Genomic DNA, 24,818 nt, shown 5'->3' with positions numbered 1-24,818 from the left:
CTACTGACACATCAAAACTGTATGAAAGAGAGGGGTTTCATGATCCTTTAATAGCTAATCCATTTCACAGTATCCAAAAATATTTGGCTAAAAAAAACAGGTATCAAAAGGTTTGTTGTATAATATGAATGTATAGTATTATATGACAATTTACAACTTCAATATTTCTAGACTTTTTAACAGCCTAGTCTAGCAGAGTACAGAACTTAGTACAGAACCTAAGCTAAAACAGTTATGTATATCCCTTATGTCACGGACTGCATTTCCCATCATCCACCTAACCACGTACACCTGAAACTCATCTAGCCCTTGTCACCAGCACTATATGTAGAGCAAACACACTCCTTTGGTTATGGTTCTGACGTCATCTGATGCTACAGACTACTTAATGTTCCTGACTACCTCGAAAGCTACTGCTGTTACCTCATTCAAGTTGATTTCCATGGCATCACGTCATCTTCCAGGCATCCCTCATATCAGTGTAGTTCCCTCCTGTGTGTGTACTCCAACGGTTCTGTAAGACAAAGACTGAAAGTTCACAATAAAATCCTATCTCATCTAAGGAACTCAAGTATTATCTCTCTTACCTGTTTGTGCAATAAGTTTGTGTTCCTGCTATATCTGCAAATACCTGTTTGAGTTTTACCTCAGTTCAGGTCATTGAGTCCAAGCCTGAGCGTGACACCTTCAAAGTAGGCATGCAGGACTTAAATGGCCAAATATACTTGTGCAGATAATCTTGCAGAAATAAACAACTAGATTTAGCTGAATAGTCCTGTTAATCTGTTCTAAACACTAGCAAGAATCATGTGTTTACTATGAACTAAAGCTCTCTGTTACCATAGAAAAGCATCAGGGGTTCGCCGTAAGGGTGTTGCTGAGTCACATTGACCTTAAGGAGAAACATTCAGCAGAATTGTTATAACTGCACACCCTCAATCACGCTGCCAATGTCAACTTGCCTAAGTGTTATCTGAACTCATCTCCTGTATCAAATGTGCTAACAAAACTACAATTTTTTTTAGTTTTTCTTCCCTGGTGGGAATCAAGATAAAGGAAGCTAGGGAAAATCTTTTCTTCATTTCTGAGCAGTTAGGTCTATGGTTGGCAATATCTAGCATTTAAGTAATGTGAGACAGTAATGCATTATTAATGGATTCATCAAATAAGTAATGCAAGTCGGTTTAGTGATGAAGAAAATATTTAATCAGCAAGTAATGCATGTAAAAAAGAACATGACAAGATGTAAACTCACTGTGGGATGAATTAACAATTCAGGCATTATTTCAAAGCTATATTTCTAAAAATATTAATTTAGTTGATGAGAAGGTTTAACACACTATAAGGCAGTGGAGTGAAAGACTTCCCCTAGTTGGTACTGGGCTTGAATTACTTCTGGATCCATTTTGCCGTGTCCACGGTAGTTGAGTCTGTAAAACTCTTTAGTGATCATCGCTAGGGTCTTTCCCTTGGTTTCAGGTAGAACCATCCAAATAAATGAAGCAGTCAGGAGGCATACAGCCCCAAATGGCACAAAGCAATAATGTCCCAAACTGCTCTGCAAAAACACAAAGAGGGCATTCATAAAAAGAAGAAATACTATTCCTAACTGGTATCTACAAATCCTTGAAACATGAAACATTACTACATTAGACATTAAAGGGACAGTTCACCCAAAAATCAAAATGATTTCATGTTTTACTCACCCTCATGCCATTGCCAATGTATATAACTTTCGTTCTTCAGATAAACACAAACATAGATTTTTAAACGATAGGTGTGTAAAAAAACAAACAAATATTTTGAACTTTTTAAACTATAAATCAATTCTTCAGGTCTACTGTCATACAAGCGATCACGATAGGAACGTGAAGTGAGTTGTGAAGTTTGCGCAAGAAGTAACATGGATGACCGTCATTTTTTCTGCGAGCTTCTTAACGCTCATGTCACATCACCCCTCCTTCTGATGAACGCTCGTATGACAGTAGACCAAGAAGTAATTATTGTTTACACACACCTATCGTTTCGCTTCAGAAGACATTGATTCATCCACAGGTCCTATGGATTTACGTCTCGTCTCGGGTTTGGTTTTTCAAGCGTCAACCAAGCAGCACCCATTCAATGACATTATATGGACTCACAGAAATTGATTCTTTTTCAAAAAATCTTTGTTTTTGTTTATCTGAAAAAAATTAATTAATATGCATTGTAGATGGCATGAGGGTGAGCAAATGATGAGAGAATTTAAATTTTTGGGTGAACTGTCCTTTTAAGACTTGTTTTCAGAGAATGTGTTGTATTTTATCTTAATTCACTGGCAGTTTTTATCAAACTTATTTTGAATTGTACTTAAAATGAGTGAAAAATATTAATAACTAATAATGAAGTCATTTTTGCCATGAACAATAAATGAGTCTGTTATTCTCTCACCACAAGGAAAGGGAAGATCATCCCGATAATGAAGAGGTTCAGCCACATTAGAGAGCCAGCAGTCATGTAGGCGGCAGGACGTGCTGTCTGGTTAAAAATCTCTGTTGGAAGGATTCCAGTCACCCCAGCTACCATATGAAGAAAATGAGCAATTATATAAAATAACACAATAGAATTGGTTACATTATATAAACTAGGGCTGCACAATATATCGAAATTATCGAAATATTGCAAATGTTTATATATATTGCGATATGCATATCGCAATGGCTTGCAATAACTGTGGTCATGAACAAAAGACAAAGAGAAAATCACTCACTGCTCTTGGCTAAATAACTTTTGTAGCTTTAATAAGAATTTAATTCGTACAGCTAAAACTAAGCAGTGTTTTATTTTTCCATTTGATTATTCAGTTTCTGTTGTTAAATAAACCTAATGTAGGCTTATGCTCTTATACAGTAAAACACTGTTGTTCACTTTCAGAAGTTGTAGGGATGTTTTCTTGTCACAAAAATAATGTGAAACACGTATGTAGGTTCCCTGCCAAAGTAATGCATGTACTGCCCTACCTGGTCCCATGCCAAAGCTGAGAATGTAGGTGAAGATGCAGGTCATGCTCATGTAAGGCATCCAGGTAACACTATTCTATAGGGAGGAAGGTCAAATCAAAACATAAAAGTTATTTGATCTATACTCACACGACCATTTAGAAGGTTGGAGAAATGGCTGTTGAAAATTCAACTTTGCCATCACAAGATTAAATGCGATTTATTTTGATTGTAATAATAATTCACAATATTAATGATTATTTTTAAACAAAGATACAAAATGCAGACTTGGTGAGCATAAGATACTAAGCCACTCATATTTAACCAATGATGACATGATGTCCATTCTGTTTTAGATTAGATTAAACACTCTAGATTACTGAAGTTGGACATTATGTGTCCACTTAAGGGTTAGACATTACATGAGGACTCTCAAAGGTCAACTTCAGGAGTTTATATATACAAATACAGTTTATAGTTTCTGGGCATGCATACGTGTATATAACTTTCCATGTGACTATGTGTGTGCTGGTAAAGGGCAAAGGGGTCATACAACATTTAATAATACACACCTCAAGTGAAAGAGCCACAGTGAAGACTACAGCCCATCCTGCCATGAGAACATAGCCACCCATCAACATCAGTTTCCTACCCAACCTCTCTATCAATAGGTTCTGAACACACACACACACACACACACACACACACACACACACACACACACACACACACACACACACACACACACACACACACACACACACACACACACACACACACACACACACACACACACACACACACACACACACACACACACACACACACACACATTTATTAATGTGTAGCCATATGTATACAGTTACACTATTAAAAGTGGTAACCTTGGTCCTCCAAATAAATTATTTATTGGCAAAAGGGACTAAAACACTTATTATGTAAAGAAAGTTACATAATTGATAAAAGATTAAATGAAGACTTACACACATAATGCAAGCTGTGAATTCACACATCCCAGTACCAATGGTCACATATTGGATCTGTCCTGCAGATATTCCTGCTTCTTGGAACACATATGATGCATAGAAGTAAATCTGAGGAATGAAAGAAAAAGGCCCTTAATCTTTTGAATTTCCGAGTATGCAAAAAAGACAAAAGAAAAAAAAAACACACAAAACCCAAACACACTAGCAATAACACTTGAAATCCTTCTGAAACAAATTCTAGTTATGTAAGTAAGAAGTGTTGGGCACAGGAGATTTTACAAAAGCTTTACACAAGGCAGGTCAATCAGTCATTTGCTTATTCAGTTCATCAGTGAATTCAGTGAACTTTCAGAAAAAGATTAGCTATTCTACAAATTAACCACTTAATGTTAAATAAATTAAGGGAATTCTCTGGTTCATTTTTTTAAATTAAATTTATTTTATCACAATATCAGAAGTGATTTTTAAAAGTTTTTGAAAAGTCTTTTATGCTCACAAAGGCTGCATTTTATTTCAATATATTTTTTTGAATATAATTTATTCCTGTGATTGCAAAGTTGAAATTTCAGCATCATTACTCCAGTCTTCATTGTCACATGATCCTTCAGAAAATAGTTGCTGCCTAATATATTTTTTGGAAACCATGATAAATTTTTTTCTGGATTCTTTGATAATTAGAAAGTTCAAATGAAAAGCAAAATAACATAATTTTTTATAATAATGTAAAAGTCTTTACTGTCAATTTTGATCTATTTAATGCATGCTTGCTGAATAAATAATTTCTTTAAAAAAAATCATATTGACCCGAAACTTTTGAACGGTGTTTTTGTGAGATATTAATATTAGATCAAATATGATGGGCACATGACCTATTCTGACTTCTGCTAACTGCTTTGTGTGAGTTTGTTTGCATGCATTTTTACCCCCGGAAGCATGTAGACATACATATTCTACATATTCTTTCAAATATTAACATTAAGCCTGCAACAAGCATTCATTCTCATGAACAGCTAGGTGTGTTTTCTTTGGTCAGCGTTCAGTTTATGAAATAAATGCACCGGCAATCCAGTTACACTTGAACTTCCAACTAAGAGGCGAAGATATAACAGCACAGGATTGGACAGAGGCAGGGTCTTACTGTGTCATTACCGCACAGTTGCATGGCACTGCTCAAGACTGCCACAGAGATGAGCTGCCAGCGAACGCTACGGTCCGTGAAGAGCTCCCATGGCTGTTTGGCACGTTCTCCCTTAGTTTCATTCTGTTCCTGCAGAATCTCATCCAGCTCGTCTCTCTGCACCTCACAGCCTCGCAAACGCCGCAGTGCTGTGGAACAAGCATGGTTAATGTATATAATCATGTGTAAGAATTACATTCAGATTTCAAATATATCAGAATGAGATATTTAAAGGGATAGTTCACACAAAAATGAACAATTTGTCAGCATTTACTCGACAAGTAACGCGAGTTACGTAGTCAGATTACACATTACTTTTAAATTGACTTTTTTAAATAACTAATACAGGTTACTTTGTTTTCCCATTATTGACTGACAGCTCTCAGGCACCATTTTGAGAGAAATCGTGAGTAAGGTGCAGAGGAGTTGTGTGCGCTTTGTAAACATGATAAATATTGTAGTTCTAGACTAAATGTGAGCATGCATTTACTCATCTCACTTGCATTAAAACAGATTCAGTATTCCTCAAAATGAATAAGAACAGGGAAATGCAAACTCAGAATATTACGCAAACCTGCAATAATTAGATGTGTTAAAAAACACAAATATACTTTATGTATTTTATCTCACTTTATTATCTTTCCTGCTAACCTTCAATGATCCATATAAGCAAAAATATCACACTTGTGTTTCTTTTTTTTAAATTGCTGATGTAAGAGTGTTGAACTTTCTTCTCTTGCATCCTATTTTTCTGCGTTCCAGAACAGCAGCACAGCTGAAAGGTTTGTTTGAGTTGCGCCCTATAATATAAAGGTGTGAATTTGCATTTCCTTTAGCCTGAGGCTTATTCATTTCACATTTGGTGTGAAAGGGTCTTACATTTGCCAAAAGTATAACCTTTTTTTGTTGATATTAAAACACAAACAATCAAGCCCAGTCCAGGTGAGGAAAAGTAACATTGTAACGCAACATTGCAACACATTACTTCTAAAAGTAACTTTTACCAACACTGCTCGCCCTCATGTCAAACCATTATGACCTTTCTAACATATTCTAACATATTTTGCTGCTTTTTTCTATACAAGCCCTTTAAAAGTGAACATTATTTGAGTAAGAGCATATTGTAATATACAACTGCACCAATGCCTAAGACTCATACCCATTAGGCAGGCCTCTTTGTCCCCACAGTCAATGAGGAGGTAGCGGGGACTTTCTGGAAACCAAGGCAAGGTGAGAAGTTGGATGAAGCCTGGGATAGCATTACTGGCCAATAAGTACTGCCAACACGGCTCACTACCTAACACCTCACTGAATAAAGACAAGCATTTTAAAATCAGTCATTTCAGTCATGATAATCTATTTAATTCGGACATAAAAATAACAAAATAACCATTTTAAATGCACCTCATAAAGTACTCATGAAATAATTTATTTTACATCACACAAGGAAATGGTAAACACTCTCGCTAACTGCTTCGTACTGCATCAAATATGTAACGTACCTCAGACTGACCACCTGTCCCAACACCAGTCCAAATGAAGTGAAGACAGCTGAGGACAGAGACACAGCTCCGCGTAAGTGCTTCGGTGCACTTTCACCAAAATACATGGGCTGTACGTTCATACTGATGCCTGAATATAAATAGAGAGGATGGATGGTTTATAATGATACCAGGAAGAAACTAGCAATCTCAATCTCAAAATATAAAGGGCCCATTATTGATAATCACATTTACAGGTAATATATATATATAGACGGTACCTGCATTTATGCCAACCAAAAATCTGGAGATGATAATCATCTCAAATGACTTTGCCGTTCGGCTCAACAATGCAAGCAGTGAACTTGAGAAGAGAAACACATTGTTCAGCAACATAGTCTTCTTCCTTGGAAAAAAGAACATAACAGGGTAAACTATAAAGAATGATTCCTTACTTCAAATTCACAGCAAAATCTAAAACACATTTTAATTAAATAAAACAATGGGTAAGAAACATGTAAACTGTGACTTTAAATACAAGATAGAGACAGAAGTGATTGTACCTCCCGAAACGGACAGACGTTGGCCCTGCTATCAAGGCCCCAGTAAAGCCGCCCAATGAGAAAATAGAAACTATAAAGGTCCATATCAGTGTGACCTCATAAATCCCCAACTGTATTCCCCATCGCTCCTGAAATGTCTCATTGACAAACTTTTGAATGAACTGCAGGAAGGAACACAGAACACAAAAGTTGTAATTAGCCTTAACAGATACAAACAGACAACTAATATGGCAAAAATAAATGCAACTATTTTTACTCTTTCACACAAACCCGATGAAACACTGTTCCTTACAAGAGTCGGTGCATTCATTATGGCCAGGTTGTATCCATATTGTAGTGTTCCCCCAATAGCTGCAGAGGTCACCATTAATGCCAAAGTGTACATATGACCCTGGTTAAAAAAGATAACTATGATGTTATGTTAAGCCACATCTAGGCAACAAAACAAACAACTTTAATTACTAATTAAATTGAATTTTAATTAAATTAAATTGAAATTAAATTCAACATATATTCTCCAAATGTGCCATCATATGATGTTATGTATTACTATTGCCCCATTGAAGGGATTTAAAATGTGCTTAACAATTTTTTTTTAATTGACTTTAAATTTTCTTTTCATATTACATCAATATAGTTACGGTTACACGTGACTTTACATTAAAACTTTCAAATTATTGAGTCATTTAAAAAAAATCTGACAAATGGAAAAGAACTGCAGCAGTAGGACATAATCGTACCTTCTTCTCCTTTGTACTCATGGCGTCTTCTTTCTTGTATGTGCTAATGATTTGTCTTGAGAAAATAAGCCAGAGGTTAAAAAATCCAAGAATAGAGAAGGTCTATTGTCAGTTTATTCTGTGCTCGCCATTAAATGAGATATTGGTGCTCCGAGAAAGGTGCGTAGAAAGACACTATGACACACGTCTTCAAATGTTACAGCCAATAAACTGCAGAATGGTCAGTCACGATCTTCACAATATAGTTTAACTAACCACCCTCTTGACTAGATAAAACAATGATTTTCGAATCCTCTTGAGAACTTCTGATGAATAAAAAAGGCACCTGCTCCTTACAAATACTTTGGCATTGTGTGTCCATGTAAAAGTCCAAAATGAGATCAAAGTAGTTCAACTCCACCTATCGGAATGTATATATAACTGTAGGCCTATACTGTGTTACTGAATATTTAGCTACTTATTAAGTATTATTTTATTTTATTTTATTTTAGATATAAAAAATAGCTTTTAGCTTTTTTACATTCAGTCAGCACAAGTAGGCCTACTATGGCATATAAATGGAATCGAAGCATGTAATAGCAAGATTTGAAATAATATTGAGTTTATCCATTTATTCCACTAGAGGGCAACATAACATTATTATAATTTTGCACTCTTGACGTTTGCGCTCTTCTGAAATGTTTACAATAAAGTTGTAAGGTTATAAAGGCTTGTTTTTTGGTTGACCTATGAAATAAATTAGCATATATTTTTGGATAAACGTCTAGTTTAGGTAACGCAAATAACTTATGCAAATGTCTGACCCAAAACCTGGACAAAACTTCCGCTCCTTACAAAAAAAAAGATGAAAAAAAGAGAGATTTTCAAATTATTTTATTTTAAACATTACCATATTTTGTGAGTGTCCTAGACAGTATATGCTACTACGTTCTAATTTTGGCATTCAGTGTAATCTAATCTTGAGGAAATATATTTAACCAGGTAAAGAAACAGCCTACCTGTGGGAGTGGATTGGAAACGGACGACACATCTATGTAAAGGTAAAAATAGGTAGCCAGGTCAGCGTAACCAGGAATCTGCTACTGACAATAATCTGACACTAATAATAAAAACAGTATATCACTCTTTCTTCAAACACAGTAAAACAATAAACGTAAGACTTTATTCACTTCACTATGCAGGATAGTTCTGAAAATCAATGTCCACAATAAAATATGCATGCTTAGAAAATGAAAGCTGAAAACGTATTATTCAATTACTCAGTGCGAAAAAATGTTTTAATAGACGTTTAAATAAATTGTGTACCAACACGCGCGGTTTCCAGCAATGCATTGCTCTCTTTAGCTCACGCGCGCGCGCACGCACACTCACGCACGCACGCACGCACAACAGAAGGATGTCAACTTGGGTGTGGAGAGGGTGCTGCGCTATGAGTAATTTATAAAGTAATTCTGTAGTTTAACAATGTTTTACCACTGATCTTTATCATCATAGTGAATAAGAAAAAAAGTTAGCGTTTCTATATCAGCGGTAAGACGGTTTCAAGTTTGACGTCAAGTTCAAAATACCTGGATTGACGCATGGCGTAATTGTGTTGAGTAGGCTACTTTAAACTATGAAGAAAGACGAACACAGTTTTACTATGGCAGTCAGATATCTGACCACTGTGACGGAATATTAACAATATTAGCCAATCTCAAGAATAGGCGCGTGACTTCATCTATGTTGGCAGAGATAAATGTTTTAATATAAGAGACGACGCCTCGAATCCTTCACCAACAAGTCACATACATAAACGCCTTATAATGATGTATCGTGCTTTTTGGGATACAATATTTCTTCTCACCGGTGAGTAAATGTATTTTGGTGTTGTGTTCATGTGATTTACTGGCATTATTTTTATTAGATAACTTTGAAATGTAAATAATACGTGAATTAAGCAAATATTAGAATTATTTGAAATCTTGTCCCTTACAAGAAAATGACTAGGCTATTTAGGATGTTGCCACATTTTAAATGCTAATGCCGCAAGTGGATTAAGCTTACTCATTATTTACTCAACTATTAGAATCCATTTTGAAGATGTGAGCTATGAATGAAGCTTTTAAAATTATTTTATTGATGTGCATGTGATTTTCTTGTAGTGTTTTATATATCATAGTTTTATCATGATTTGACAATATTCTAGTCATCAATATAAAACACATTTAGAGGGGTCCACCTTTCTCCTGACACCTGCTGTTCAGTCACATTAGTAGTGAAGAAGTTGGGTGTCCAACATATAATTGTTCTTCATTGTTGTGCAGCTTTTCAGCTCGATAGCTTGCAAAATGTGCTGTCAGTGTTTATCAAGATGTGGAAGAATCAGTGGTTTGCTCTCCTTTTTTGTCCAGCAGCTTCTTTGGCTCAGTAGTCTTGCTCCTGTCATTAACAAGGTTAACAGGGCTTAGTTTAAATATAGAGCCATTCTTTAGTGTCTATCCTTTATGGCTTTGTCCCTACGAAGGCACGTTCCTAACTCGGCATGCAGTTTCAGTGAGAGAAAGTCAGTCAAGTTTTTTTAAATTAAAAATCTCTAGGACATCATTTGTGTTTTTGCTTTCTGTGCTTTAAATAGTACGCAAATATTTATATGTAGTACATCATGGCATTCATAAACCTGCCTGATGCCCCATAAAGTGACTCATTTTATTGACTGAGTGGTTGTACCAGCTATTTGATTTTTCGAGGACATATGAGGTACTATTTTCTCAAAAGTGATTTTGGTTGACCCATAGTTAAGGAATAGCAGTTTTTGTAATTTGGGAATATCCTTGTTTTCTTAACTTAAATACATAGTTCACTCATTTAATTTTAATTTTGATTGTCATTATTTACTCACCCTCATGTTGTTCCAAATCTGTATGTTTTTCTATCTTCTGTGGAACATAAAAGTTGATATTTTGAGAAAAGTATCTGTGTTCTTTTGTCCATAAAATTGAAATCAACAGTCAACAAAACTGTTTGGTTACTAACGTTCTTTAAAATATGTTCTTTTGTGTTCCACAAAAGAAAGAAATGCGCACAGTGATGGATTTCCTTATTTTATTTGATTTCATGCAGGTAATATATGTCCAAAGTAACACGGCTCTGACAAGAGTTTAATTTAAAATGTATCAATGGAAATTTACATTTAAATGGAACCACCTCCTGTTTGCTGGATGCATATGTTTTAAATATTAACATGGCATGGGATATTAACACTAAAGCATTATTGTAACCAGAAGAGCTTTTCTAAGGAGTTTTCCAGTTCAATGAAACTTAGTGCCCTCTCATTTCATAGGAATTTTCATGAAATCCCTGTGCACATAATGTGAACATGCCTTGAGGTCCCAGACTCTCTTCCAAACCATTTTAGTGGCACAACAATGAACATTAGACAGACTGTTCAAATCTGGACATTTTGAAATTTGTATTTACCGATGTAGATGGCCTGTGAATCATTATGCATGGGGCTTATGTTTTGTAGGGCTGTCAATATTTAAAAAATCCATAATTAGACATGATATACAGATTGAATTTAATAATAATAAATCTCATGAACCATTATGAATGAATAGCATGTAACAGAATCGATTAGTAATTGTATTTTTTAAAATCATATTTTAAAATTTAATTAAACCTACATTAATATGTTAAATTGACACGTTGACTGACCAGTGTTAAAATATATATTTTATCCAAAACTGGCTGTGCTGCCTCACTGTCTGTTACTGTGCTGCCTCCTAACCATCATGGAACCTTATAAGTTACCAATTTGAATCTTCACAAGAGTTGCTCAGCTAATTTTCAGTAGTTTGGTGTTAACATGTTGCTAAGCTAATGGACAATACTCTAATAAGAATTTAATGAAATAATTTTATTTATAATCAACATTTTGACTCAACTGCCAAGATCTGAGCTCATCGCAAATGCCTTAACCTTCTTTCTAGGGAATTTTTAAAACAGAGCGATAGACTTGTTTTTCTGTAAATATAAGAGTGCAATAGGCACAGCATGAAAAAGATTCTTCTGGCAGCATCTTAAAGGACAATTCCGGCAAAAAATTAACCTAGGGCTAAATAACACATGGGTACCGAGTTGACCATTCTCTGGGATGCGTTCGAGCAGTCGAACCACGAACGCTGTGCTACGTGAGCTGAACTGTGACTATCGACCAGGATGTAGCACGGTGTTCGTGGTTCGACTGGTCGAGACTGTTTTCCAAAGATGGCTCCTGCCTGTATACACGAAGTGTACTGTCTTTATAAAGTATCTCCTTATTAAACTCTCTGTACACTTCCAAGGTTCTCAATGCTTCGGTTTGCAGGTAGAGACCCTCATTATGCTACCGGGTTAGGGTGGGGCTATTTTGAGCCATGTTAGTGGTATTAACTAGCGATTTTTATTTTTACTTATTCGATGTCCCATACACTAGCGTTATAAGCTAATTTGTGGTTAAATTAAAACTAACGTTAAAACTGGGTACATTCGATTATCATGAAAACACATCCCAGAGAACGGTCGACTCGGTACACTTGTGTTATTTAGCCCTAGGTTCATTTTTGGCCGGAATTGTCCTTTAAGGCACGCTCACACTACATGACTTTTGGCTGGATTTTGCTGTCGCAGACAGATTTCCAAGGTCTTTGACAAAACCCCTGGATCGTGGCTGAATCGGTGCTCGTTGCAGTCGCCAATGCTCGTTAAATATGAGCAGGTCAGCGATGTGATCAGAGCCTGTCGAGCAGTCACAGACGGTGCGATATTAGATATTATTGCCATGTGATCTTTTACTGTGTGCAGTGAAACGACAAGGTGGAACTAATCCAACCAATCACAGTGCAGATGGTATAAACGGAAAAATCTTGTGATCATTTGCTCGAATTTATGTGAGAAAACATTTTTTCCACTGTTGGTCAGGACTGCCTCTTGACAAAATGTCTTGTAGTTTGTCTACCTTATCAGCATTGTTTCAGGGAACAGATTAAAAGAAACCTTGTTGTGTAGTGTGAGCACCACAGCAAATCAGGTAGTCTTACAGTCCTCTGTATGTGGAGAGATCCGCTTCACAAATCCACTTTAATTTATCTTAACCCAGTCATTCGCTGTAGCTGTTCTCAAAATAGTTTGAAGGTTAGAAGTCAACTCCCACTGTTGTTCCAGGGTATTTTAATTGTTCTCTGAGTCTAAAGTAAGTGGGCATTATTTATCATTTGTGCTAGACGCCACTCAAGCTTTTTTCTATCTTGTGTGTGATGCTGTTGCTCCGCTGTTTTCTCATTGCTGTAACGGTTATGAGTCTGGTGTTTTTTGACTTTATCGGATCCTCATTTTTACATTTGGGTAAGAGGTTTATAAAACTAGATTTAACTGCGAGTCAGTAGAAGGGATATTTAGAAGGTTTTGAACACCTACTTACCTGTCGTCAACAGTGCTACTGTTTCATTGTAGTGCTATTGATTTTGAATATGTGCTTGTTGTATTTGATTTGTAGGCTCCCTTTTCACATATGGGCAGGTACAAGAGAATTCTACCTCAACAACGACCATTGCAACCACAACAACAACAACTACCACCTCTACCACAACAACCACCAGCAGCTCGACGACAACCACTACTACTACACGTGTCAGAAGTATGTTCTGTCTGTTCTTTCCTTTTTGCTCAGCTCTTTTTTGGCTTCAAAGGTCTGAAATATATATGCCAGATTGTGAATAAGGATTGTGAATAGCCTGAAATGAGTTGTCAGCAATTCCAGTCTTACATCCTGCTCAAATCTACATAGGTTTGTAACAAATTCCCACAATGCCAGCCTATGGTTTCCATTGGTCCTGTCCCAAATGGCACACTTCATATGCACTTAGGCTATGAAGGGTGCATATTAAGTTATGAAGGGTGCATATTAAGGTATGAAGGGTGCATATTAGGGACCATAGGGTGTCCCATTTGTCATTTTAGGTTTCAGAAAGGTGCTCGCGAGTGGTTGATATAAGCCCTCAATGCGCACTTTTGACGAGCCCGCACTGTTCCGAGCTCCACAGCAAACTTCTCTTCGACAGTCAAATGTCATGAAAGTTATGTCATGAAAGTGCGGACTTGCAGGAAGACCGCGAGTGCTTAGGGTGCCATTTGGGACAGGGCCATTTGCAGCCCATGAACAATATCTACTTTGACCCGCCTCAAACACTAGTTGTAGCTGAAGCCTGGAAGAGTTTGGTTTGAGTTGTTAACATGTCGAGAAGACACGTTTTCTGCCCTGCGAACTTGTGCAAAGCCAAATCCACTTTGCACTCTCTTCAAAAGGATGACAACTCGGCTAGAATTGATATGGAATTAAAACAGATGCAATCTTTATTGCTCGGAACACTGTGTAATAGAAATGCACGATTAATCATTGAAAAACCACAGTCTCGATTTAAAGACCCACACGATCTTATTCCTGAATGTCAAATTACCATTGACACTGCTGCTGAGCCTGAGAGAGCAGATGTCATGTATAGGTGTGAAACAGCTTATCAAACAGTCTTTTCAACCACACAGTAGTATCATTATTTCTGTGTGACAGTAATTAATATTCACAGAAGTATTGGGATAAAAGTTTATTGTTCAAATATAAACTCTGATTTCTACGGTAGCGATCAAAATAGAAATCACTTTTTGAAAGTAGCTTGACGCTTCATAAAAAGATTGTATCATTTACATCATTACACACCAGTAGGTGTTATTTTGTTTAGTTGTTTATTCAGAATCGTGGGAGAATCATGACCTCAATTTAAAAAAAACATTCATGATTTATTCAGAACCATGCAACTCTACTGTGAATCAAGTTCTGAGGAAGCCTCCAGAGCTGAAATTCAGATATGGTAATTGGCTTTTTGTTTCTGACACACGCTGTAAGCTGTAGCCCAATCACAGCAGACGGGGCCATCTGACAAATCAGAGCAGAGTAAGCTCTTGGAAAGGAGTGGTTTAAAAAGACCTGAATCCTTTATGGAACCGTTTCAGACACTGTGAGAAAAGAGGTGATGCTGCAGTGTATATTATGAAGGAATTTAATTGTTTTTTGGATGCAGGTAAACCTATTGTAGGAGGTCTATGAAACAAAATTAGTTACCTTTAAAATATCATAATATTTCAAAATTAAAAGCTTGCATTAATTTTTGAGTGCAACTTAAAATTTCCCACTTCTTAAAATCCAATCTACAGCCAACAGATAGAACCAAGCCCTAAATTGTTTTCTTTTTCAATAATCTGCTTCACTCGGATGCACATCACAATACAGAATATTTGTCGCTGCTTCCATTTCCTTGCAACTTTTACCACTTATTTTCTCTGACTATTTGTTTAAAAACAGTTTGTACCCAATTTTGTACCCAATTCATGGAGTTCCAGTAAGTGGATACTTTGTTTTATCATACTTTTTCTCACAATGAATGCACACAAGGTAATTGTGTACTGCTAATATAAAGACAGCAGGTTTCATCCATTGTCAATTTCAGTTTGTTTTTTTACTCATTATAAAGCAGACAGTTTTCATCCAATGTAAATACCTCCTGTAGACAAAGCTCACAAAGATTAGAGAAGGGAATTAGTCCATTTCAAGAAAGCACCTCAGATCTTGACCGGTAGTCCTAGCTAAGTCTTGCTCTTTCTTGTCTTACACCATGTCTCCTTTTGTATTCTCTTTAGATCAAATGTAAAGATCCCTTTCAGATCCCTTGCAGTCGCCTCAAGCACCAGACGGCACAAAGGGGATTGATTGATTAGATCAAATGTGTGCCTTAGGGAGGATATTGTCTGAGAAACTGGCGCATCTTGAAATAATAGAAACCGATATTCCAGATAATATCAAATCCTCTCATTCTGATTTGTAACCTGGCTGAGAACATTGTAATTTCTTTTCTCCTTTCTACTTCTCTTTCCACCAGTGTATTCCACAAAATATCACTAATTTTGCTCTAACTTTGATGATAACAAAGGCTGGTGTTTAATTGAAGTAGATCAATTTGTTTGTGTTAAAGTGGTAAAGTAATCTTGCAGGTTATATACAAATTTATGAGAAACCGAGATACAAGGCAATGGTCATCAGGCAAAACATTTGCAAATAAATTTTGCAAATTTGCAAATACATTTAGCAAATTTGCAAATACATCAAGAAACTCTTGTCTAGATCTTTATTTTTTTAATTGAACAAGATATTGTCATTAATGTCAGCATTAAACCCAGGTTCTCTTTATTTTGTTCTTCAAGAATTTATAGCAGCCGCTGTCCACTCTCACTTCGATGACTGCCCCGACACCCACAGCCACTTCTGTTTTCACGGCACGTGCCGCTTTCTCATCCTGGAGGAAACACCTGCATGTGTGTAAGTCCTGAGATTTTTTCAGACTGAATATTAAGAATTTGCTGTGTTTAATTTAGCTGCACTCTGACTTCCCCAAGTCTGTTAACAATCCTAATGATCACACTAGTTTTTTTCATTTTTTTTTCACAACAGTCTGTTTTCAAGCAATCAAATCAGATCTGTGTGTTCAAGCAGTCTTATAATTTTCAGCCATGTATTCATCAGTTGATATAGTGGTGGCTTTGTTCTACAACAGCTGTAAACAACTTGCTGTCAGAAGGTCATACAGAGTGCTCAGAGTGTAGCGAACGGATAAGGGTGGTGTGCTGTTTTATTTAGTGCCATCACCACAAACATCACTATGGCACTTTGTATATGAAATAAAATGTTATGCATCTTGATCATTGAGAAAAACGGCAGTTTCCATAAATCCTAATACTGCGATTGTGGTTTGGGTCAGATTTATTTCCTTATTTCCTTACTTCCTATTTTCTTTTTTGCCCAGCCAACATATATTTTTATATAATAAAAGGATTAGAATTGGAAATGCAAATAAATAAATAAATCGTATTTGTTATGCCAGTATGAAAAAGCCTAAGCGGTCTGACATGAATTTTGATTGCTGACTCACTTGGGTAAATTCTTGCTGACAGCATGTTCATTGAGCTTGTCCATGTGTAGACAAGCACGTTTTGTCCTTTGCCAAATTGCTTTTCCTTGTATACATTTGGCACAATAGCAGAATTCAAATCTGTGTTAGTGCTTGTGTCTGAGATGGTATGAGTCCTCCTGTTGTCAGGGAATTTGTTTTCTCCATGTCCACATCCGTATGTAGTAGTTCACCACAAAATGTCAAATTCATTTTTTAATTTGATTGATTTTATGAACATTATACTGGCAGATTCCTCATTCTGGAGTTAAATGATTTTTCGAACATCTATTGAATATACTCATCTTTTGCTGAGCATGTTTTCATATTTTTCCAATGATAATAAAATGGACACTTGTGTATGTTTGTGTAGATGTCATCCTGGCTTTATGGGTATGCGATGTGAACATGCAGACCTCTTGGCAGTGGTGGCGTCTAACCACAGGCAGCAGACTGTGGCCACCATGCTGGTGTTATGTGTGGTGGGCAGTGTCCTACTCATGCTGCTCTGCACTTTACTAAAGTGAGTATTATTCATTTAGCACACATTTCATTTGATTCATTTTGTCAATTTGTTTTGTATCGGTCAAAATTTTGGAATAATTATGATTTTTTCAAATGTTTTTTAAAGGCTGACAATTTATACAATTTAAAATAAATGTTTTCCATTGTAAGATATTTGTAAAAGTAATTTATTCTTGTGATGACAGCTGAATTTTCAGCAGCCTTTTTTTCAGCAGCCTTCAACTTTTTTTTGAAAGTCTTTAACTCAGTAATACATTCAACAACATAGCCTGTTAACATGCACCTAATTTTCTTTTAAAAACAAATTTCGAATATTATTATATTCTGACCGATATTTCCTGACCCCTAGAGCTATGTAATGCTATACAAAATATCTCTTAACATTACAGGTTATATTACCTACTGTTACTGTATAACTTTTTTATTGAAAGTAAAAAAAGTTGTGTTTTGTTACTTTTGTACTTTTTATCTGTACCCGTGCTCGAATAAGTGTGCATATCTAGGTGACTGTTGTGGAGAAGAATTTTAATTCAGTAGTTTAAAAAATGTTTAAGCAAATTAACTTAACCGAAAAGTAATGTGCAAAAAAAGTAACTCAAATGTTAATCCATATATAAAGCAGACACATTACTTTACTCGTTACATCAAAACGTTACTTTTAATGTTACACAAAACACTGATCATTACCATTATTATAGATAAGTATATTTTCTTTTTCCAAGAGCAATTTATTTGTTAGTGTTTATTCTGTTGATCTATCTTTGCTGACTAAACTGTACCCTACAAACTGTGAAAGGTCATTTTTTGTGGAAGGTGAAAGAGGGCATTTGTAGACTTCACACATTGTCTTTCTAGTTGTTGGTGGAGACGGGGTGGTTGTGGGCGAGGTAACACAATTTCGTGTTGGTCAGAGAAGCCTAGGAGTATTCTGACGGGTGGGACATCCTGCTGCCACTCAGAAACAGGTATTTTAGTGCTTTATTTCCATTTTTACTATTTTTTTTTTGCTGAGCTGTAAGGGGATGTGTTATATGTCATGTTGTGCCTAATTATGATCATCAATAGGGGGTGTTCGCATACTGAGACCAGCATATGTGCGAGGCCTTTAACTTTTAATGGCCTATGATATGTCTTTGCTCAAGGGTTTAAGCTGTTAGTTTAGCCATCTGTTGTCACTCTGTCCTAAGACTGTCAATGAACATGAGACCAATGAGAGTGTAGGATGTGGTAAATTTAGTTGGTCAGGGTGAAACATTTTCATTATTTTTTTAAAAGAACAGCGTTTATTTGGAATAGAAATCTTTTGTAAAAATGTAAAACTCTTTTCTACAACTTTTGATAAACTTAAAGGAGCCGTATGTAAGAATGTGGCCAAAACTGGTACTGCAATCACTTTCAAAGTACTGTAGAGCGGTGTATCCCCTCTCCCTCCTCCCTGACTCGAGGTTGCCAAATAGGCTGCAGGATACAGCAGGAACGTAGGCTGCTACAAGAAGCTTTTTCTGTTAATTATGTTTATGCTTCAAATGAGAGATGTTTTGCAAAGTAATTATATATCTCAAAAATGTACTAATGGCGATTAGCCAAATATAATCGTAAAGATGTACGCTCGTATGTGACAGAACATTGTTAGAACAGTAGCTGTTAGTCTAACTTGTAACGGTAGGTATCTGTCATTAACGTAAGTACAAGCACAAGCCTCTGTCACTGTGTGTAACCGATATCAAAGATACAGCTATTCATTTAACTGACGCTATTATGTGAAAGCAACCAGCTGTATTTTTTAACTTACCCTGCGGTACACGTCCATAACGCTAAAATATGTGATGTGAATGATTACATGTCATTCTATTATTTTTGGCTGTAGAACTTGCATGAACCTGCATAAACAATAATGGGTGTGCTAATGTTGTTTTCCTCAGCGTCTCATCATAATGAAAGAGAAACGGGCTCTGATAATGCATTGCTAATGTTAGCAATGACAACTCGCCGTTTTTGACCCACCTCCTCCATATGAGCTATCGTAACGTTACTTTGCATGAACATGCATAACTTTGTTCGACTGTCATGAACATTTGAAATGTTTAAGTCAAGTAAAAGTTAGCCAAACATAGATGAATCTTTCCTCTCCAGGAGAAAATTAGCAACGTTGGCGTCCGTCTTCAGATTCTTCTCCGTTTTCAGCCGTCTCCATCTTTCAAAGGCGTCTCCTATACAGATCCTTGTTTTATTTCGGACGTTGTCACAAAGTATTTAGGATTCATAACGAGTTTTTTTTGGTTTCGTAACGTTAGACATTTTTTTTTATCTGATTCCGACACGTTTGTAGCTGCAGCTGTGGTAACCAGCAGAGCTGGCAACCCGGATGCCGCAACACTACTGACTTGTGATTGGTAGATAGGTGGAGGGTGGCGCATCAGACCAAAACACAACATGACAACATCAACATCAGTTGAGGGCTGCAACTTCACTTTTTAAATGACAATATCCTGGCCGGACTACTGTTGTCAGTGATATAAGTATTTGAAATGAACATGATTTCTTAATGTCTAGTGACATATCAGGGTCATTTTATGATTAATTGAAATAAATTTCTTACATACATTTCCTTCAATGCGACCTTGTGGAATACAAGTAGTCATTTTTTCCGAAAAAAATCATACTGACCCCGAACTTTTGAACGTTAAATAATTGACCCTTCGCTAAACCCCGCCCTCCTTAGTTACTGTTGCTACGCCTATCAAGCTTTCGCGTCTAGCACATCTATTACAGTGTGTATGCACCGGTGTCAGGCATTCCTAATGAGATAATTAGTCATTTTTGGCGAACATATGAAATATCTGAGAGAGCAAGACAAAAGGGACTGCAGTGTGCATTCGAGGGATATATCCACGACATAATATGCAACCGATTAGATAATAATTTAATAAAAATTGAAGCTTAAGCCTATAGTCGCATCAGCAGCGCCTCATACGCTGACCATTCACATGGGAAACACACAAATCGAGGAACAGCTATGTTCGTGCACAGCAGGGTAAGTGAAATGTAAAACTAATCTAATAATTATAAATCAAACAGTTGATCCATAAATCTTGTGGAATAACACTAACACCGGGAGAGCCGCGATCGGATTGGGTTAAAGTTACTCAGTCAGGGGTAGTAGTAGGCCGTCTATTAACAAAATGCTGAAATAAATTTTAAAGTATGTCAGTGAGCCTCCCTCTTGTCTTTCAAACGTTTTATTTTACGTTAAAACATGTGCATTATGAACAAAGAACCGTAATTATTTCCAACTTCCAAGCAATATGTGTTTTTGTTAATCATGTCGACACTTAGTTGTGAATGGGGTCTCCCACACTGCTTGATCCACGGACATCCTTTCTCACCTTGGGTTTTAGATTTTCGGGAAGGAAAAAAAAATCACTCCCCTGTCCAAACTTTTAGGATACTGGGTATCAGATTAGCACAATCCATACGCACAACGCTTCGGCATGTTTCCCTCGCTCGAAAGCTTGCCAGACCTCCCGCGCCTAGTTAAGGTTGCTAAGACACGATTGGCCAGTGGCGGTTTTCGGTCGTGGCTTAGCGAAGGGTCAAATATTCCCAGGCATAATTATACAATTAGAAATGGAATTGTTGGAATTTTGTCCATACAAATACCCTCAGTTATCACTGCCAGTCTGCTCACAGTGCAGCTTGTTGACAGAGTATTGCAAACCTTTAATTAGATTTGTCAACAGGACGTTGTCACATACTTTGTCAGCATCGTCAGGCATTTCTAATTGTTAGGTAGAACTGTGACTGTGTTTCCACAATAACATTTCAATACATTTGCATGCCATCAGGTTGAAGTAAAACATTGTGTCATATTTGTCTTACATGTGTATGTTTTGTCAATTTTCTCTGCCACTTCCATCTTCTTGTCTTCTGATCTAATCAGAAAATGTTCCTTATGCACAAGGTACTCTTTTTTTGAAACATCTGTTTAGTGTAGTTTGTGTAAACGTAGTGTAGTTTGATCAAACCCTTCTGTTTTTCATCTCCCAGAGTCTTATTATGTAAAAAAAAGTGGTTTGCAATGATTTAATCCTTTTGTTTTTCATTTCTGTCCTTTTCCTTTCAGTGGTTTGACATACAATATCTGGAGTTATCCTCCACCTTACTCCTGGACTTCACTATGACTGCGTTTCTCAAGCTACAGACTCGGACACGGTTGGTAAGCACAGCCCATATTGAGAGCATTTCGATGTGCTCAGTTGGAGAACCCAATCAAACTTGGAACTTTTACATTTGGACAGTCATTTCAAAAAGGATATTTTTGGAACAACAATGACACGGGTTAAAGATGGAACTCAAAAACTGAGAAACTCTGAAAGAAGAAATCAGAACAAGCTACATGGAAATCAACTACAGAATCCAGTGATGTAAAGACAGGGCCCTTTTGAAAAAAATACAGATCAGAAACAACGGATCTGGAAGTGAAAGACGATGAGAGAGGTTTTAGGGAAACCATTCTTACTAACAGAGCTTATCTTAAAGCTATACATTTCCTTATAGATGTATAAGATGACATTCCACCGGTTTTGGTCTTTTAAAATTCCGTTATTATAAAAAGGCTTATAATATGCCTTTAATGGGATGTGCAACTCACTAAAAAGTAGTTTAAGATATAACAACCTTTTAACATTATATAATATCACATTTTCTGTATCACTTTATGGATAAAGAATGGGAGATTTGTTTTGTTACAATTTAAGTCAATCAATTAGCATAAAATAATAGAACTACGACTTTTGCCAATTTATTTTAACTTGATCTCCTTATAACAATGATAACAAATCAGCAAACGTGAGAGACTATTGCCGACTCTGAGGGACAAATATGATCTCTTACACATTATAACACTTTTACCCCAATGGAAATCAATATTTTATGTATTTTTGTTTTAATCCAAAAATTGGAAATGTATGGTGAAAATTTCACAATTATGACATGTAACTTCATCAGTTACGCATAGATTCACAAATCCCACTCAAGATTTCCTTCATGCACAGAAAGTGCTTGTTCGCATAATGTGCTATCAAAGATCTGTAAGGTAAATGGTTTGTAAATGGAGCCTCGGTATGTGCACTATTTTCAGCAGCGGTGTGGCGTCACATGACATCTGCATGTTCACATTGGAATGATTGGATGAATGCATGTCTGATCACATAATTGCACGTATTTCACTGTGCACTTTTGCAGTGTACATTTCAGACACGGTTAACACAATCATCTTTAAATCTGCACTTTACTTTTTCCATGATGGATGTTGGTGATGGCTATACACGCACTGATAACTCACTTCATTGGGTCATTGCATGCAGAGGCTCAAAGCCATGGTAATAGCAATAATAATGGATGATATTCAGTTTGAAGCACATTATCCTTTTCAACTTATTATGCAAGATATATGGAAGCTTTTACACTGACATTTTTTAAACCATGTGTTAATTTTGTTCTCGTTATCTTATCTGTCCCCAAGCTTTTGCCAATGATCTCATGTTATAAAAAAATGTTGATTGACTCCTTTGGAAGGGATTTCCAGTATAGTGTCAGAAATATTTATATATCTTTATACTGCTGTTAAAATGAGGTGCTGCTCCAAATAGAAAATATGCCATTGATAAAGTACAAAAAAAAAAGAAGAAGAAAAAAAGAGAGGACATAACCTTGTCGGCTTAGAGTTGGCTGTCTTCTGGTATCATATCATGGAAGCAATTGCTGAAGTCTGATCAATGTGTGGAGAATCATAAGAATTTGATATAATGATCCCAAAAGCCCTTGTAAGTTGGAGGGGATTCATCCAAGTGACAAATTTAACACTTAGACATTTTTGAGTTATGGTCTTTGTAAATGATCAGCCTGAAAGAACAGATTCAAGATGGTTCATCAATTGATCTATATTTGAATGATCCTGCGACTTAATTAAAAAAACATTTGATTGATATGTAAGTAACTAAATGTGATTGATTGAATGGATTGAGGATTAAATTTATGTTAAAAAAAATGTTTGAGTTCAATGAGTGAAAAGAAAATGTGCATATTTGTGTTTAACTTCGGACTGATCAAATGTATTTTTCTTTTTCTTTTTGTATTTTTGAGAGGACTTTGGTTAAAATGCTAAAGTAAGTATTGGGTATTTCGGACTGAACAGTTTTGTAACATGCAGTCATTGCATAACTTCCAGATGTGGCATTGCAGTCAGCCGTGATGACGATGTCTTACTCATTGAATAACGGATGCTCTGAATTGGCCTTTGCACCAAAGATGATACTCAGTGTTGCATCTCTTGCTTTGTTCCAACTGAATCCCATTTAAACCTGGTTATCTGCTTATTGACTGACGTTTATGATATATTGTAAACACCATACGTCTTTCTCTTTAAAATGCTGTCTTTTCATGTTAGGGGAAAAATACTTTGTAAATAGTGCGTGGGAATATTATTTTGGTTGTACTGTATATGGAGAATGAGGTGTTTTCTTGACTGTCACTGATCATCAGTTAAGCATGAAGGTTAGAGGTAGATGATTCCAATATGATTGTCACATGCTTGGCTGTATGACATTTTGTTGAGTGTTTTTGACCTCTTTGTCTAAGTTTGCATATTTTTCCAAATAACACAAAGTGCTGCAAATTTTTGGCTCAACCTGATTCTTTCTTCCCTAAAATTTCTAATTTCATCAAATGTTTTATAAAGCACGTTCTTTCCCCCTTGCCAAGCTATCTTCTTCTCTTTAAACCACTCTGTCCATTTACATTCTCCATCATCTGAATATTTTAAAAGGGTCAAATGAAAATGCAAACAGAAAACCTCAGGCAGAGCTAAAAAAAAAGCCCGCTGCCAGAGTGCTCTTTTCTACTGAGGGAAAAGCACGGCTCTTTTATTTACTTACTCACCAATTTATTTATTTGTTTGTTTGGCTAAACCTTTTGTGAGATGAGGGAAGGACTCTAGAGATCATGGCCGAGAGGAGTTAAGCTTACGCATGAGTGACCAAAGTGCTTGCGTGACATTGCGTGAGTATTTTTTAAATTCATTTAATTTGTTCGCCTTTTGTGCTCACCCTATTTTTTGCCTCAATTCTCTGCACTTATTTTATTTATCTATTTATAGAGTGAGAAGTTTTTTTATTCCTCATGTGCCCCAGGGATAGAATCCTTCCTTATTAAATAAAGCTTTTAAAAAAAAATAGCATCTATGATTCCATGAAGAACCTTTATGTCCATGGATCCATTCCACTGCATAAAAGGTTATTTACAGTGAAAAAGGTTCTTTAGATCCTCTACACTAAGAAAAAGGGGTTCTTTTAAG

The 24,818-nt window shown here is 36.2% G+C and overlaps 2 protein-coding genes across 3 annotated transcripts; one reads left to right on the top strand and one right to left on the bottom strand.

Annotated features, from left to right (window-relative positions):
• Positions 1-1,183: 1,183 nt before the first annotated feature.
• Positions 1,184-9,001, bottom strand: slc2a11a (solute carrier family 2 member 11a). 2 transcript variants are annotated; one of them, XM_077199945.1, is made up of 13 exons: positions 8,924-9,001; positions 7,926-7,980; positions 7,478-7,576; positions 7,186-7,346; positions 6,904-7,028; positions 6,644-6,773; positions 6,301-6,449; positions 5,103-5,290; positions 3,962-4,072; positions 3,551-3,652; positions 3,000-3,075; positions 2,431-2,558; positions 1,184-1,558 (listed from the first exon to the last, which is right to left on the bottom strand). In XM_077199945.1, exons 1-13 carry the CDS (start codon positions 8,953-8,955, stop codon positions 1,340-1,342), a joined length of 1,575 nt encoding a protein of 524 aa, XP_077056060.1. In that variant the 5' UTR covers positions 8,956-9,001; the 3' UTR covers positions 1,184-1,339. The 2 variants fall into 2 exon arrangements, with proteins under 2 accessions (XP_077056060.1, XP_077056061.1); XM_077199946.1 differs by having other exon boundaries at positions 1,184-1,553.
• A 293-nt stretch (positions 9,002-9,294) lies between these two features.
• On the top strand, positions 9,295-24,140 carry tgfa (transforming growth factor, alpha). The gene is made up of 6 exons (XM_077198218.1): positions 9,295-9,773; positions 13,441-13,581; positions 16,197-16,311; positions 17,313-17,462; positions 18,320-18,429; positions 21,588-24,140. Exons 1-6 carry the CDS (start codon positions 9,731-9,733, stop codon positions 21,593-21,595), a joined length of 567 nt encoding a protein of 188 aa, XP_077054333.1. The 5' UTR covers positions 9,295-9,730; the 3' UTR covers positions 21,596-24,140.
• The last annotated feature ends 678 nt before the right edge of the window (positions 24,141-24,818 follow it).

This window comes from Siphateles boraxobius, unplaced genomic scaffold (assembly GCF_051911475.1).
Source record: "Siphateles boraxobius isolate OS27281-9 unplaced genomic scaffold, OSU_SipBor_1 41, whole genome shotgun sequence".
In the NCBI taxonomy this organism is placed as follows: domain Eukaryota; kingdom Metazoa; phylum Chordata; class Actinopteri; order Cypriniformes; family Leuciscidae; genus Siphateles; species Siphateles boraxobius.
The sequence above is the reverse complement of the archived record's forward strand: the minus strand, read 5'-3'. Positions and strand labels throughout refer to the sequence as shown.

Excerpts from the sequence above, each read along its gene's own strand:
- slc2a11a (XM_077199945.1), bottom strand. The coding sequence starts at position 8,955 with ATGTGTCGTCCGTTTCCAATCCACTCCCACAG. Across the intron at positions 7,981-8,923 it reads TTTCCAATCCACTCCCACAG|ACAAATCATTAGCACATACA; the intron begins GTAGGCTGTTTC and ends TATTTTCTCAAG. Across the intron at positions 2,559-2,999 it reads CAGCTTTGGCATGGGACCAG|CTGGGGTGACTGGAATCCTT; the intron begins GTAGGGCAGTAC and ends TTCATATGGTAG.
- tgfa (XM_077198218.1), top strand. The coding sequence starts at position 9,731 with ATGATGTATCGTGCTTTTTGGGATACAATATTTCTTCTCACCG. Across the intron at positions 9,774-13,440 it reads TACAATATTTCTTCTCACCG|GCTCCCTTTTCACATATGGG; the intron begins GTGAGTAAATGT and ends TTTGATTTGTAG. Across the intron at positions 13,582-16,196 it reads TACTACTACACGTGTCAGAA|AATTTATAGCAGCCGCTGTC; the intron begins GTATGTTCTGTC and ends TTGTTCTTCAAG.